The sequence below is a fragment of the Pleurodeles waltl genome, chromosome 9 (genome assembly GCF_031143425.1).
Source record: "Pleurodeles waltl isolate 20211129_DDA chromosome 9, aPleWal1.hap1.20221129, whole genome shotgun sequence".
Classification (NCBI taxonomy): domain Eukaryota; kingdom Metazoa; phylum Chordata; class Amphibia; order Caudata; family Salamandridae; genus Pleurodeles; species Pleurodeles waltl.
Window position 1 is genome coordinate 536854340 of NC_090448.1, and position 17556 is coordinate 536871895.

General features: G+C 44.2%; 1 protein-coding gene across 2 annotated transcripts in view; it reads right to left on the bottom strand.

Annotated features, from left to right (window-relative positions):
- SLC35F4 (solute carrier family 35 member F4) overlaps positions 1–17556 on the bottom strand; it is a 620276-nt gene that overhangs the window by 214861 nt on the left and 387859 nt on the right. For both annotated transcript variants that reach the window (XM_069205978.1, XM_069205979.1), the window contains exon 3: positions 15789–16083. In XM_069205978.1, coding sequence (XP_069062079.1) covers positions 15789–16083 — 295 coding nt within the window. The remainder of the gene's footprint in view (positions 1–15788; positions 16084–17556) is intronic.

Here is a 17556-nt window from a genome sequence, read left to right on the forward strand (position 1 = left end):
CACCACAGCCGTGCCCATCGCCCTGGCCACCGAGTCGGTCGTGTCCAGCCCAGACTGGATAATCTGGGTCGCGGCAGCCTGGGCGTCCGAGACCACATCCAAAAGACCCTGGGGAAGCTCCGTGAATGAAGACGAAATATCATCCATCAGCGCATGGATGTACCTCCCCAGAATGCACGTGGCGTTGGTGGCCTTCAACGCCAAACTGCATGACGAAAATATTTTCTTGGACTGCGCATCCAGTTTCTTGGAGTCTCTGTCTCCAGGCACCGTCGGGAAGGAACCAGGCGCTGACTTTGAGGAACAGGAGGCTTGCACCACCAAGCTCTCCGGCGTAGGGTGTCTAGAGAGAAAGCCAGGGTCAGATGGTGCAGCTCGATACCTCCTGGCCACAGCCCTATGAACGGCCGAGGAAGACACCGGCTTCTTCCACACCTCCAACACCGGATCCAGCAAAGCCTCATTAAATGGCAAGAGAGGCTCAGCTGCAGCAGAGGCCGGATGCAATACCTCTGTCAGCAAATTCTGCTTTGCCTCTGCCACCGGCAAAGGCAGGTCCAAAAAGCTCGCTGCCTTCCTCACCACAGCATGAAAGGAAGCAGCCTCCTCCGTATATTCCCCTGGAGATGAAAGGTCCCACTCAGGGGAAGTGTCCAGCCCACTGGCTGTATCCAGACCATGCAGTCCGTCAGAGTCCTCAATCTCTCCCTCCTCTAGGACTCGCTGGTACTCTTGCTCTTCTAAAAGACGGAGAGCACGCCTCCTCGAATGAAGTCTCTCCTCGATACGCGGAGTCGACATGGCCTCCGCCGACGTCGAAGAACGGCGCCGATCTCCAGAAGCATCTGACGCCGCGTCCGGCGCCACAGGCAGCTTCGGCGCCGAGGCAGGAGCCGGAGGACGAGGTCTTGGAGCCGATGGACCAACCGGAGTCACAGGGCAAAATCCTGACTTCGACGGAGGGGCAACCTCCGGGGCCGAAACATCCGAAGCCACCGGAGCGGCCACCGACGCCGGCACCGGCGCCGAGCCCACATTCCCAAAAGGGAGAAAGGGCATAAAGGGTGCCGGCCGAAGAGGCGCAGGATCACCCAACGAAAAGGCCAAGGGCCCCGAAGGACCAGCCGGAGCAGCTCCTGGAGCCATCTGCTGAAAGATGGTATACATCGCATTAAGAAACGCGGTACTATCGGCTCCAGGAGTGGGAAAAGCCGGATACTGGGGTGCCTGGATCGAGGGCGACCCCGACGCCGGCCTCGACGTCTGCGACGCCGGAGAAAACACAAGAGGCTGCACCACCTCAATCACTGACGCCTGACCCTGCGAAGTCGGTGACGCCGGAGAGGGCAACGCCGTCGATGGATGCGGCGTGACCGTGGGGCTGACCTCCCAAGTCCTCCGACGCCGAGCCGAAGGTGACCTCGAACGAGACTCCTTGCTGGAGTGACGTCGTGAGTCTCTACGGCGCCGGGAGTCTCGATGACGCCGGTGAGACCTTGGCGAAGAAGACTTCTTATGATGTTTCTCCTTCTTCTTTGACTTTGCCATGAATAACTTGGCCTCGCGCTCTTTGAGGGCCTTCGGATTCATGTGTTGACATGAATCGCAAGTCGAGACGTCGTGGTCGGAGCTCAAACACCATAGACAGTCGGAGTGAGGATCTGTAACTGACATCTTGCCCCCACACTCTCGACAGGGCTTGAAACCCGACTTCCTCTGAGACATTGTTACCGCAGAGAAGACTACGCAGCAGACAATACACTGTAACCACGAAGGTAACAGTAACTCCCTCGAAGATAACCGTTTCGAATGCACGGAAAAAAGGGAACTGTCATCGGCACGTCGGCGAGGACTTCTTATTGCCTGTATGACGTCAGACGGCGTCGCGTGGGCTAGAGTGACGTCCTCGTCGACGTGCAGAGACTAGTAAGAAGATTTCCGTCAAATGCTGGCGCCATGGGAGTATTCATTAGGTGAGGAATCCACAGGTAGTTGTATCCATCAGAAACATATTACCTTACAGTTTTTAACATTCATTGCTCGCAAAGCAATCCACGTTTTTGGTATTAATGTTAGGACATGAAGACAGGGCCAGTTTTAACACGATACAGCAGATAACTGCCTTTCCTGTAAGCACATATTTCTAGCTTTGATCTTGACTTGGATATTTGGATACACTTCACAAGGGAAATCAGAACCCTGATGGTCTTTTGGAACAATTTAGCTGGGGAAGAAATATAGCAGCTCCACTTCTGAAGGGGGTAGCGATCTGCAGCCAGGGCCTGGGGTGTCACAGTGGGGGAGGTTAAGGTGTCAAAGAGTCACAGCTCAATTTAAACAACTCAAGATAAGCATTATAACACTTACCATTACTGAACTCAAAGCACTAAGTTACACATGCTTGCATTCACTCCTACTGTGTGACGAATGGAAAAGGGTGGAATCTATGCCTGTGAATGATGGATTGCTGCCCTCACGCAATGATGAAGATGCCTAGGCCTGAAAGCATTACACTAAAAGCGTCACTGGCCTACAGTGGATACTAACATAGAACACAATGGAAACAAAGGGCTTTAGAAAGCTAAGCCCTGCCTCATGAGTCACAGTACAGAAAAGTTGATTTACTGCCTGGCTTCCGTCTCCTACTTCAAAGTGAGGCGGGCAGGCAGGCAGCCAAGGAATGATAGCCCAGAGTTAAATGCACCGACTTTTTTGGAGATACAAACAAATCCATCTATTTCATATTTTTTTATGTAGATGTTCAGGAATTTCAGAGGGGCGCAACCCCTTAGCCCTAAAGGTGAACCCACCCCTGAAAGTGAGGGAAAATGGATCAACGCTCTAATATCATTGTGGCCTTAATGGGTGCATGACTTGTTTTCTGCAAATACAGGCGCTTTGGTTAATCGATAGTCCCACAAATGGCATCTCCAAGATTAAATTAAGACTGACTTAGAGAACTATATCAAAGTCTAAAACCTTAATTTCTTTGTCTGTCCTTGACTCATAATACTTACTGTATCTTTCAATAAACTATTCACTAAAATCCAAAATAATGTTTTCAAACTGCAGTGTTAGGAGGTGTAATCTCAAACCACCTCATTTACTGAGGGGGAGCAATGATGTGGTGAGGAAGTGAAACACATTGGGAGCATGAAGTCTTTTGAAAGAGTATGATAGGAAAATATTTGACCTTGGGTTTTTCTAGGAAGAGTAGAAGCTAAGGGGAGGCCACACAGTGGGTGATGGCAGAGCAGCAGTATGGTTGGAATGCACATGTGAAGTATGGGAATGCAAATAGTTTTTGATGGTCAGCAAAGAGGTAATACTTGTAACTTAAAGAGGAGATGACAGCTCAGTAGGAACCTCTGTATATTGAGAACAGAAAAGGGTCTAGTTATTGGGGAGATGGTGGCCATGGGTATGACTCAGCCCAATAAGATCAACAGTCATGACCCACAGACGACACCTGCAAGCAGACACTTCTAGCCTATACTATTCTGCACCCATTTCTTTCTTTGTGTTCTTTTTTTTTCTCACTAAAGATTACCATCTCAGAACCTGAGGGAAATATGAACATAGATTAAATCCTGAACCTGATGGATGTTGAAATTGCTTTACAGAAAATGTATCAATTAATTGTGATTTATTTCCTCCCCGCGTCCCCCTTTTACCCAGTTCTTTATTTTATCCTGTACTATATTAGGATTTTTTTTGGTTCTCTTGCTTTTTATGCCTTGCATTGTTTTACGCAATCTCATAGATTGAAGACACAAGGTTTCTTAGTTGTAATGTGCACAGGTGTCCTCTAGGGCATGGATACTCAAAGTACGGACCGTGGGCAGCAGGCGGCCCCTCTGACCAAAACACGCTGCCCCCTGAGCAACAGGAGCACCGGACAGCTGTTTGCTCGACTCAGCACTAACAATAAAAATATTAAATAGACAAGCAATCATTTATTTCAAACTTAATTGGTGTTAAGGAACAGAAGTAACTATAGACTCCAGCGCTTACCTTAAGAAATGCCTTCATCTTTAAAAGCACCTTGCAGCATAAGTGTAAAACTATGAAAGTCTCTTCAAAATTAAAACTTTTTATTTAGTTAACATGTGTACCTTTTCAGATTAGTACAATTTTATCAGTGCATTCAGATGTATTCATTTAGAAGTGATAGTTTTCAAACATAAATATGGAAACATGAATTCTTCCTCTTACCCTGACAACAACACCAATAGTAAATTAAAGAGGCAAGTCACTTGTTATGTTTACTTTATGGGTTGCCTGGGTTCCAATCATACATGAACAACATTATAGTTTATAAAATCAAACACAGAAGCGGGTTTTGTGCAGTGCACACCATAAAATCATGTACTTTGAGGTTTCTTTATGTGATAATGCAGAAAAAGGAGGGAAAGCGAAAATAAACAATTGCCTAGGATCACACAGTTTCGAAAAATGGGGAAGCTGGGATTAATTCCAGGTTTTCTGATTTCTGATTGCTCATTTCAGCCGCTAGATGTATATCCTTTGCTTCTCATACACATACCTTGCCGCCAATCCCCCCAGCTACCTCACCCAACGGCCACTGCCCTGATATCAATGCATCCCACGAGCACATCACAGACCAATCTTTCTGGCACCTGGGCAAAATTTGCGTGTACCCATGCCCTAGGGTAAGAGTAGTGGTAAATGAAAATCATAACAAATAGATAAATAAACAGTGGATGGGTGTAAGGCAGCATCTTGCATGATGTGTTAATCTTCTCTCATTTTGACATCAATCTGCATACGATTTCAGGATCAGACAGCACTAAGGGTCAGTATGACATTGGTTTGAGGCCTGTCTACACACTAGACAGAACCCCTTGCAATTTTTCGCAATTTCTGGCCGGGAGTAGTGATCGACCCTCATGCAGACTGGCAGTAGTGAGCCCTCATGATGATTCGGGAGGACCACAAGGCCACCACTGTCTCAAGCTGACTGTGAGCTTCCATTGAGTCAGTCAACACCCAGGCACCCCTCTCTTTCTGATTGGTATATTTCAGGCTGCGGATGCATGCTGAGATCTGAACATGTCCTTGCTGGGAGAGGGACTATTAATAGACCGACGTAGCAGCTGGCTTGTTAACACTTAGCCAGAGATCCCAGCAAATTCTCCACAGTTAGCCAACTCATCTACAGTGAGTCTGACACTAATCACTGCTGGCCAGAGGTGCAGCTCATGCAGGCCCCTGGAACCCCTACGGCACATAGAGGCCTACCCTTTATGGGGGCCCAACCCTTCAGTGGGTCCCTGTTTGGCCCAAGGCCAAAGAATATTTGTGAGACCGAGGGATGGGGCTTATCCCATTCTGTGGGGGGCGGGGCATCATTTTAAGTTATGCTACTGCTGCTGGCCTGACAATTAATATTATATAAAATACTAATTCAGAATTGTGCACAAAGTGAAAAATGGGTGCAGTAGTTTCTGTGCTCTGCTTTGCACGTTACGTCTTTTACCGGATGAGACCTAAAATCACCCAGTCAGGATTATTGAGCGTTCTGTCTCGCTCGTGCCCTATACGAAAGAAACTCATGTGACTAATCAATTGCAAATCCGCTTTTGCATGCTGTATCTACAGCAACTGTAATAAGTCGGGAACAAAAAAAATCACTACTAAGTGCAACAAGTATTCATTCATACGGGGGAAGGGGAGTTACAACCGTTTTTAACCTTTTAACTCGCAATGAGACCATAAATCCTACGGCAAGTACTTCAACACTACATGCACCAGCAGTCAGTATACCAGTGATGTCAGTGAAATATTAGCTGGGTCCGATTCAGATTCATATTTATTAATAAAGTGCATATTCAATTAAAGCGATTATACATAAATATACATAACAACGTAGCAATAAAGGAAGGAAAAATACACATTCAACAGTCATTGGATTAGAATAAAAGGAAATTATTACGGAAAACCGCTGATTACCGACAGGCAGGTTACTTATTTAGGATGCTATTTCCGTGTTTGAAGTTCAGTCTTGCTTTCTTTCACGAGTGTGAGCACTTGCTTTGGAATCAAATAATTATACGAATTTTACAGCCCTTGTGTTCCTGCGTGTCTGTTTGGGGGTAAGGCCCTTTATAAGTGTTGGTCTACAGGTTCTTATTCCAGCTCCAATGAAGGGGCCCCTCAGCAGTTTCCTTCTTTCAGGGAGTAACATTGGGCAGGATGTGGATCTTCAATTGCTTTCCCATCTCGCAAAGCCCGCACTCATCACTGTCCGATGTTCTGGACCATGATGAAATCCAGTCCAGGGTTGGATGAACCCCAAAACGAAGGTGCAGGAATGCTTACCTTCAGATGAAGATTTAACCCTATGGTGCTATGCGAAAGCTTTTCTTCTATGCCATGAGGCATTATAAAACGTATAAAAAATCCTCATTTGCATCTTATGTCACTTTTCATTGCCTGGTGCTCGCAAAACGACTAAATATGCGCCCCTTCAAATTCTTAATTTGAATTAATAAGCGGTACATAAATACAATACTAGCCTTTGCCACTTTGCAGGCACTACCAAGGCATACATACTTTCCGCTTCAAGACTCTCTTCCAGTGCAGCACTTCCTTTCATCGATGACTAACGCGAGTTTGCACGGTACACTGCCAGGGTGAAAGAACCCAGGGCCGCCTTTAGTGCTGGTAGTGCAGGGAAAATGGGGGTTGTGCGTCAAAAAATGGTGCTAGTTAGGTCTGAGGCAAAAATAAGGCCTCAAACCGAACTTGCGCCATTTTTTTTACACACAACCCCCATTGACATGACTCCTATCTTAGCAAAGACAGGAGTCATGCCCCCTTGCCCAATGGCCATGCCCAGGGGACTTGTGTCCCCTGGGCATGGTCATTGGACATAGTGGCATGTAGGGGGCCCAAAATAGGCCCCCCTATGCCACTTAATAAAAAAGTTAAACAATACTTACCTGAACTTACTTTTACTTCCATGGGATGGGTCCCCCCATCCAAGGGTGTCCTCCAGGGGTGGGTGAGGGTGGCAGGGGGGGTCCCTGGGGGCAGGGGAGGACTTCTCTGGGCTCCTTCTGAGCCCACACATCCCATAACGCCTGCCCTGACCCAGGTGTTAAAAAACAGCGCACAACAGGCTGTGCGCCGTTTTTTAAGGCCCACCCCCTCCTGTGCGTCAAAATGACGCTGGGGTATAAATAAGGCGTATGGGCCTTAAAGTCATTGTTTGGAAGGGAACGCATACCTTGCATATCATTAACGCAAGGCAGTTTCCCCCTTCCAAAAAATGACGCACGTGGTGGAATTTTGACATCCGCGGGGTCGGGCGTCAAAGTATAAATATGGGGCAGGGTTTGCGCCGAATGTGCATCAAAATGTTTGACGTACATTCGGCGCAAACAGAGTATAAATATGCCCCTATATTTTAACAGTGCTTGGTCAGCAGAAGCACAAACTCAGGATTGAAAACGTAACACAATGGCTGGAGTTGGCTTTACTAATAAAAATGCATTTCTACCCAAACCAGTCCTTTTTAGCAGCATTAGGATAATGATAGACTGGGGGTAAACCACAATGTTCTAACCTGTACCTTTCAGTTTGCATGTAACTCCTCGGTGACACTTCATAGTTCACTGTGCTAGTTTAGGATTGGTACTTAGGAACTGCAATTAACAAAAAGGATCTCTGTAACAATAACCCACTGAGCTATTTACATAAAATACATTCTGTAACCTGCATGGTACACTTCCTTGCAGCAGTCATATTAAACCGCTGCACTACTTTTATGACGAGTCAAACCTACCACTAGACAAAATTCCAATCTTTCCAGCAAGTACATTAATCACCGGCGTTATCTTTTTTTTTTTTTTTTTTTGGTCCTCCTTCTCATGATCCCCTGGTCTGGGTCCCTAAGACAGCAAACCCATCTGGGTTTCTTCTATATCGGCTGGATGAAGAGACTCCCAGAGGGGGGAATAGTCCATCTCGGGGCAAAGTTACCCTCTGGAACACAGACAATCTCGTTCCTCTGGACTTTAGAGTATTTAATCATAGGACCAATTTGCCTATTTATCAAACCAATTTCTTAACGGCTTCCGAAATTCAAGACTTTTCTCTCAAATTCCTCTCCCCTTCGTATCATAAACCATATTATATAATAACAAATCTTTCCATTCCCTTATCGATGGGTGTTAGAAATGGGGTCATTGGTTGACAGTCAGGTTACCCCCTGTTCAAGCAAGGACCCTCATTCTAGTCAGGGTAAAATAGAATCACCCTCAGCTAACCCCTGCTTACCCCCTTGGTAGCTTGGCAGAGCAGTAGGCTTAACTTCAGAGTGCTAGGTGTAAAGTATTTGTACCAACACACACAGTAAATTAATGAAAACACTACAAAATGACACAACACCAGTTTAGAAAAATAGGAAATATTTATATAAACAAAACAAGACCACAACAACAAAAATCCAACAGACACAAGTCAAGTTATGAATTTTTAAAGATTAAAATAAAAAATAGCGCTTAGAAACCAAAAATGCTTCGATAAGTTGTTAACATGGCGTTGTGACGGAGTCGTTCCCAACAAGCCGATCCAGCGGCGCCGGACACAAAGTCGCCTAGACCCCCAAGTACAGTACCTTTGGTGAAGAGTGAAAACAAGTCGATGCACGAAGTTGGGGATCGCGACGTCTGTGCGAAACGTTGGTCACGATGTGGTGCGGCGACTTCCACGGAGTCGCGGACTTCAGCGGGGCTGCAGCAGCGTCGGGCCTGTGAAGGTCGTCGCGTTCCAGCGAAGATCACGGAGTCGGTTGCAGGCGGCATCACCAGATGCAGCAGCGGCGTCGGTCCGAAGTCATCCGAAGTCGATTTCCTTGGATTTTCCACCAGCTTTCCTTTCAAGGGCCCAGGGACTGGATAGGGCACCACTTGACAGAGCAGGAGTCTCTCCAGAGACTCCAGGTGCTGGCAGAGAGAAGTCTTTGCTGTCCCTGAGACTTCAAAAAACAGGAGGCAAGCTCTAAATCAAGCCCTTGGAGATTTCTTCACAAGATGGAAGGCACACAAAGTCTAGTCTTTGCCTTCTTACTCTGGCAGAAGCAGCAACTGCAGGATAGCTTCACAAAACACAGTCACAGGCAGGGCAGCACTTCTCCTCAGCTCTTTAGCTCTTCTCCAGACCAGAAGTGATCTAAAGTCTGTGGTTTTGGGTGCCCTTCTTATACCCAATTTCTCATTTGAAGTAGGCCTACTTCAAAGTAAAGTCTCTTTTGAATGTGAAATCCTACCTTGCCCAGGCCAGGCCCCAGTCACTCACCAGGGGGTCGGAGACTGCATTGTGTGAGGACAGGCACAGTCCTTTCAGGTGTAAGTGACCACTCATCCCTCCTTCCTAGCACAGATGGCTCATCAGGAAATGCAGACTACATCGCAGCTTCCTTTGTGTCACTATCTAGTGTGAGGTGCAACCAGCCGAACTGTCAAACTGACCCAGACAGGGAATGCACAAACAGGCAGAGTCACAGAAATGGTATAAGCAAGAAAATGCTCACTTTCTAAAAGTGGCATTTTCAAACACACAATCTTAAAATCAACTTTACTAAAAGATGTATTTTTAAATTGCGAGCTCAGAGAACCCAAACTCCACATGTCCATCCACTCCCAAAGGGAATCTACACTTTAATCAGATTTAAAGGTAGCCCCCATGTTAACCTATGATAGGGACAGGCCTTGCAACAGTGAAAAACAAATTTAGCAATATTTCACTGTCAGGACATATAAAACACATTACTATATGTCCTACCTTAACCATACACTGCACCCTGACGTTGGGGCTACTTAGGGCCTACCTTAGGGGTGCCTTACATGTAAGAAAAGGGAAGGTTTAGGCCTGGCAAGTGGGTACACTTGCCAAGTCAAATTTACAGTTAAAACTGCACTCACAGACACTGCAGTGGCAGGTCTGATACATGATTACAGAGCTACTTAGGTGAGTGGTACAACCAGTGCTGCAGGCCCACTAGTAGCATTTTATTTACAGACCCTGGCACCTCTAGTGCACCTTACTAGGGACTTACTAGTAAATCAAATATGCCTATCATGGATAAACCAATTAACCATTCAATTTACACAGGGAGCATATGCACTTTAGCACTGGTTAGTAGTGGTAAAGTGCTCAGAGTTCAAAAGCCAACAGGAACAGGTCAGAAAAAATAGGAGGCAGGAGGCAAAAAGATTGGGGATGACCCTGTATAAGCAAAAAAGTCCAACAATGGGGGCAACGGGCTAATCCATTTTTTGCATATTTCTCTTCTAGCCAGCAGTATCATATAAAATAACAATTTAGCACTGTCTTTTTTTAACTTACTATCTCCCTGTATACAATCGAAAATAATGAGAGAGGAGGTTACCTTACACTTCAAGGGTATAATCTGACTAATGCATTCATCCACCTCAGTCCAAAATCCCAAGAGACGGGGGCAATCCGTAAACATATGCACATTGCCTACAGCTTCAACACCACATTTCTGGCAGCAAGCCTTGCCACCCTCTTTTAGCCTTGACAATTTCTCTGGGGTCCAAAAAGCCCTATGAATTGTAAATGAATGATTCCTTCTCAAACAAGCAGGTTTAACTGTAGAATACAACAACGTTATGGATACTCAGCACATCTCTGTTATCTGTTTACCTCACAAAAATTATTTTCAGGTATCCTCGAACTTCGAGGCTTCACCATCCATCGTCTTCAGGAGAGTCCACTACCATATTGCTAGTTCTTTTTTTCCCAAATCGCTCTTCTGGAGAAGTTCCTCCACCAGATTAGTACCACCTACTCCTCCTTTGCAACCTTTCACCCAACTCCTTATTTGCCAGAACTTAAATCTAGATAAGTTCCTACTGTATCCCTTAAAAGGTCGCTATAGGAAATCTGGCCTTCTGTTGTACACAACTGTCCCCATTGACAGACCCCAGCCTCCCTCAAAGGGGCTGCTAGCAAATCCTTATTCCATTCAGGGGAGCCCGGTGAATTCCAAATGGGGGCAAATGTACTATAATACGGCAAGTGGGTGTTCCTTCTCAAGTCATACCATGTTTTTACTGAGTCCACCAATAGTCTGAATCTCACCTTCTTGAATAATTTCGGATCCCCAAATTTAGACAGAAAACCCTCCTCAACAACCTTCTCGCCCTAATTCAGAAGGTGAAGCTCCCCCACAAGCCCCCCTTGTATTTTTTATAAATGTTGCCCAAGCATACAATTGTAAGTCTGGTAACACTAATCCACCTTTCTCCTTCCTGCACTTCAACTTTTTCCAAGCAATCCGGACCCCCTTATTGCCCTAAGTAAAACTGCTGATCTTCCCTTGAAAATTCTTCATCCAATCTTTTTCAAATCTTAACGGAATAGCATTAAAGATAAATAGCATGTTCGGCAACAGAATCATTTTAACCAGATTCACCCTTCCTAAAATCGCGAGAGGCAAATTAGCCCACTTCTTCATCTGCTTACATGACTCAATCATGACTCTACAGAGATTTTTCTCAGCTATCCTCCCTGGATCCCTTACTATTGTAATACCCAAGTATTTCAGCTCTCTGGTCGTATTGACACTCTCCACATTTGTATTTTCGGGCATATTCCAAACCATAACTTCAGTTTTGCTTTTATTAACCACATTTCCCGCAATTTCCCCAAAGTCCGTTATCAACTCCTCCAAAACCGGCAGGGATTGCTTAAGATTAGTCATATAGACCATCAAATCGTCTGCATATAGTGCTACTTTACTATACCAGCTTCTGCACTGGAAGGGGAGTATCATCGGATTACTTCTAATTTTACAAGCCAGGGGTTCTATATATAGGTCGAATAATAGGGGCGACAGAGGGCACCCCTGTCTAGTTCCCCTCTCAATCCTAAAGGGACGAGTCCGGGAACTGTTGACTAAAATTCTAGCCACTGGATTATGATATTTCAGACTCAAAACCCTTATAAATCTACTACCCAAGTTAAGAAACTCACAAAGGAGAATCAGATAGTCCCAATTAACCATGTCAAAAGCCTTGGCCGCATCTATCGTCACCACCGCAGGGGGTACCTTACATGTACTCGCCATATCTATGGCCCCTATCACACCATGGGTCAGCTCATGTAGAAATCTACCCATTATGAACCCTTTCTGATCTACCTGGGTCAGTTTCTCGACCACCGTACCTAATCTTCTCGCTAACATTTTAGCAAAAATGTTAAAATCAGAGTTTAATAAAGAGATTGGTCTATAAGACTCACAACGTGTAGGATCTTTCCCAGGTTTTAATATAAGGGTAATTGTTGCATCCCTCCAAGAGGGGGGAAAAGCTGCCCCCTCCTTAACAATAGTATCAAACAACCACGCAAGAACCTTAGTTCTGCTATCCCCTAGACTCTTTTAAACTTCAAGGGGTAAACCATCAGGACCTGGTGCCTTCCCTAATTTTCCAGAACTTATCACCTCTTCCACTTCAGCCTGGTTTACTCACTCCTTCGTTCAAGATATTCCTATCCTCATCCTCATCTCCCAAGGCTATGAGATTTACACCTTGTAGCCAGGATAGAACTAATCCTGGGGAAGTAACTAATCCCTCTGCATACAGATCCTCGAAATGATCCCGGAATGCCTCTTGTATCTCCCTATTCCCCCTGCAGGGGCCTTTTCTGTATCCTCCTGAATCTCCACTTTATACCTCATCAATTTTGATTTTATTTGCCAAGCTAGTATTTTTCCACAGCTTTCACCGTATTAAAAAAAAGTAATCCTATTAGCTTCGTATCTCTCCTTAATTCTCCTATCTAGTATGGCTTCAAGCTAATTACAGGATTCTTGGAGTACCTTGGCCAGTACCTTTTCCTCTTCTTGTCCCTTTTCATCCATCAGCTCTTTTTCTACCAACTGTATGCGCTCGTCTATAACACTGATCATATTGTTATATGCTTTCTTTTTAAAGGAGGCTGCTCTCAACAATCTCCCTCTCAAAAAGGCCTTATAGGCATCCCACGCCACCTCTAATGCAGCTGGTCCAACATTTAACTTAAAAAATTCTTATGTGTCTTTTTTCAGATCTGCCACTGTATCTTCATCTATAAGGAGAGTTCTGTCTAACGTCCATCTAGAGCTCACATGACTCCCTCTGAGCTTAAAGCTCACACTCACTGCAAAATGATCTGACAGGTAGGCTCCAACATGTGATATCCTATCCACACACTCTTTCTACCTCCAGTCAACCAATATATAATCAAGCCTGGAATAATGTTTATACTTCTTCTTGTTAAAAGTATATCCTCGCCGTGTTCCCATCGCCTCCCTCCAAATGTCATGCAGCCCAAATATGACATCATATAAATCACCTGGGACCTTATTTTCTCATTCATTTTTGCTCAACTCCCCTTGGACCTGTCCAGGTCGTAGTCCAGCACTATGTTAAAATCCCCCACCCATAATATCGGATCAGTGTGCAATAGCAAGTGCTGATACAGCTCTCGCAGAGGCTGAACCTCGCCCCTCTTCGGACCATAATAACCGACCAGGGTAAAAACTTGATTAAAGGCCACCAATCTCCCTATTACCCATCCAACAGCTTTATCCACTACGTCTCCCTGAATAGATATCTCCGGGTGATTTTTAACTAATATAGCCACCCCTTTACTACCACCCGCCTGAGTAGAGCACAAAATGTCCTGGACCCACCCTAATGGCTTAAACAAGTTACTACACTCTTCACTAGATAGATGCGTTTCCTGTAGAATTATTACCATGGCTCGGACATCCCTACAATATTGGACTGACCTCTTTTACCTGTCTCTTACCCTTAAGCCGTTAACATTCTAAGACAGCAGCCTTAATTCGTTATTCTTCATACTATTTTCCTACCCTTCCCCACATTCTACCACATCACCAGAGGTTAACAAAAACAACCAATTCTTTACCGATACATCAGAAGAAGGATTCAATTTTTTAAAAATTTTTTCCCCATGCTCCCCATCCTGTGCAACACCCCCTCCTCCCTATTCCCCCATCCTCTACCTTCCCTCCAACCCATCCCTGAAAGAACCCACCCAATCTCCTCACTCAGCGAACTCGCCATGGGAGGCTCCTTCTGCCGGACTTTAGCTCACATATGTCAAATACCGTGCCCCATTAACCTAATGGCTGATAATCCTTGTCCAACGTCTTAATCAGACCATCTACCTCTCTAGTATCTCTAAATATATACATCTTGTTGTTTACCATCACCCTCAGGGAAGCAGGGAATCTCAACTGGGCTGTGGCCCCTAATTGCTTCAAAACATTGATTCTTTTCCCTAATTCACACTGTTGATTCAATGTCATAGAGGACAGGTCAGACCTAATCTCAAAATCCATACCTTCTGCAGTTAAAGATTTCTTCTTTAAGGCGGCAGCTAAAATACGCTCTTTAATGGCATAGGTATGGAAACACACAAACATTTTCCTAGGTTTACCCCTGCTGGGATTTTTCCTAAAGGGGTCTCTATGCACTTGCTTTAACAAATCTTTTTCCTTATCTTCCACCTGAGTGGCTTGTTTAATCAGGTGGACAAAAAAAACTCTTCAAATCCCCGTCTTCCAGATCCTCAGGTACTATTAAAAACCTCAGGTTGTTCCTCCTCAGTCTATTCTCCATCATTTCAAGCTTTACTTGTGCATCCTGCTCCCTCAATTTCACTTGATGGATTGCCTCCTTATTCTCTTCCATGTCTCCTTTTAGATCTGAGACTTCCAATTCCAGCGCAGCCGTTCTTTCTGCCAGATCATCGAATTTCTGCCCATGGAGGGGGCGGCCCAACCTAAGGGGGCAAAAACCCTTTCAAGTTAGAGCTCTTATTAGAACTCCTTAATGATTAGTTCAGTTCTCACTTCCTCCCAGCTCCGCTTCCTCCCCTCTTTTTAGCCGAATTCACCCCCTTCGTGTTCTGCATGCTAAGGTTGTAATAATTGTCAACATCCTGGGGGATAGATAACTTGTAAATCTCTGGAGCAACAGTGGGCCCCTCCACAGAACCCAAATACCTTCCTTCCTTGGGTCTATTGTCTGTTCAGCCGATCCTCTCCATGACTTAAACTTTAATAGAATTGGCATCTTCCAGTCTGCCTCACCGCATGTGCTGGCTCTGGCTTTACTGCCCGGGAGGGAGATTCTGGCAGAAACACGCCTCCCACGCTAAACGTCCCAAGCGGCCTGCATCCAAGTCGCATGCCCAAATTTGTCTGCAACCTTCTCCTCCAGGGTGAGTTTGTTTTGTTAAACTAATTCCGCATTTTCTTTAAAAAAATTAAATAAAATTGTGAATAAGATGCCGGAGCGCAGTGCACGGCAGTGCACGGCATAATTGTTTCAATCGCTTGCCGGTACGGAGCCCCTCCACGGCCAGCGACTAGCAAATTGCTGGAAGCACAAGGAACTTTGCAGCAGCTGCTTTTAAATCCTAAGATATTTTAAACACAGCACCCCCTGACCCCTGAGCTCAATGCCCAGTGCGGTGGCACTTATTGCTCCTCCCTAAAGCGGAACATAACAGAATCTTTGTATTAAGTCACACCTGCAGAACATAAGAGGCACATATACGTATCTTTTGAATCATTTACAAATAGTGCCTGCATTTTGACAAAGATGATAATAGACAGACCAGGTGAAATATATATATATATTTGAAAATCAATGCAATTCAACAGATGATCATTGAACAAGATACATTTAAATTAATCTAGTTAAATAAATGGAACTGACCTGATTTTCTTTATTGGAGATTGTTTTTCTTGTGCTGTGGCCAAGTGCCCAGAGTAATATATAGGGAAAAACATAATGTTCCAATTTGTTGAGAACCAAGTCATGAAAAAGGGGCAATAAAAGTTCTTGTAAGTGATTTTCACTATCTGTGTGGTTCCAACCCAAGATGATGAAACAGACAAAATAATGAGAAATCCCCAGACGATCTTAAGGAACGTAGTAGCACACGACTGACATCGGGTCTTTTCTTGATTTTCCTGGCTGTCCTCTGTATTTGCTTGTGTTCCATCACCTCCTATAGAGAAATAAGAAATTGTGATGTTAATGCAAAGTTTAAAGATAGTTTTGATCAAAGTGGAGGACAATTTGTAATATTTTATTCTTCAACATTGTTCAGTCCTCAAACAGTGTGTTTGTGCAATGAAAATATTAAAACATTTGTATGGGCTTAGACATCCTTAGCTCACCTGATCCTAAGTAATTAACAATTTAAAATTTCTTTACATAGGAGAACCCCGCCACTAAATTGGAATGGTGCTTCCAGCATATGTCTCCTACAGCTAAGTCCATGCCAGATATACAGGTTAAGCACTGATTATGTCACTTTAGATTAATTTTAAGCAAAGCTGGCTTAGGTGGACGCCCTGAAAATGTGGCATGGATAAGGCACTCATGGAGCAGCCCGTAACTAATGTACACACAAATATATGTTTTTCCTCATCTGATATGCTTCTATCCTTTCCAGCACAACCTTTTTTTAAGAGGAGGGGTGCGGCCAGGAGGACCCCATCCAACAGCCCTGTTGAGATAATTGATGACATCACTGTTCATGGTGGGGGTACGAGTTATAGTTTCTTTAGGTCATGAGTTATAGTTTATTGAGATAACTATAACTGGTAAATTTCAATTGTTTTACTATTTAAAATGTTATGTTTTTACTTACATTTGTACCTAACTATAACATCACTTCAACATTTGTGTTTTGCCAGTGAATTTCTGTAAAAGGCTTAGTGAGGGGGCTGCGTACCCCATCCCCTTTTGTAAATTATAGGTCCCAGAAGATGAGGGTCCCTGGGGCCTGTTTAAGGCTCAAGGATGTGGGGTATGCAACTTTTATAATATGTTCAATACCGCTACACAGCTATGGTACATTAGAAACACATGTATTTTGTAAATATCTAAACCCATTAGCTGTATAGAATTAGGTAGAAAAGTATTATGATAATTACCTGCCACTACGTAAAGTATAAAACAAACTAGCACACTTATTGGATGGTGTCATCGATGATATAAGCAGTAATGTCATCAATGATGTAATCAGTGATGTCATCAATTACGTCATTTGAGATGTCATGAGTGAATACATAAATGATGTCCTAGAACATGTCATGAGTGATGCATTTGTGAGGTCATAACCAGTACATGGCGGGGGCACAAGTTAGAGTTAGTGCTGCTAACTATACCTGCTGAATTTCTGTGTCTTTTGGGTTCAAAATGTTAACATTTTCACTGAGAAATTCACCTAGCTATAATTTTACTTTAACCTTGGGTTTTTTTCAGTGAATTTCTAAGGTTTATTTTTAAACGAAAACAGATATTTTTACTACACCAAACTATAACACTACGTTAACATTTGTTTTTTTTCAGTGGGTTTCTAGGGCTTTTTTTAAAGTAAATTAATAATTTTTGTGAGTGTATGTATGGTAGAATCACTTTATAATATATGTTGTATTCGGACATTATTTTGTAAAAATAAAGTTTTTTTACT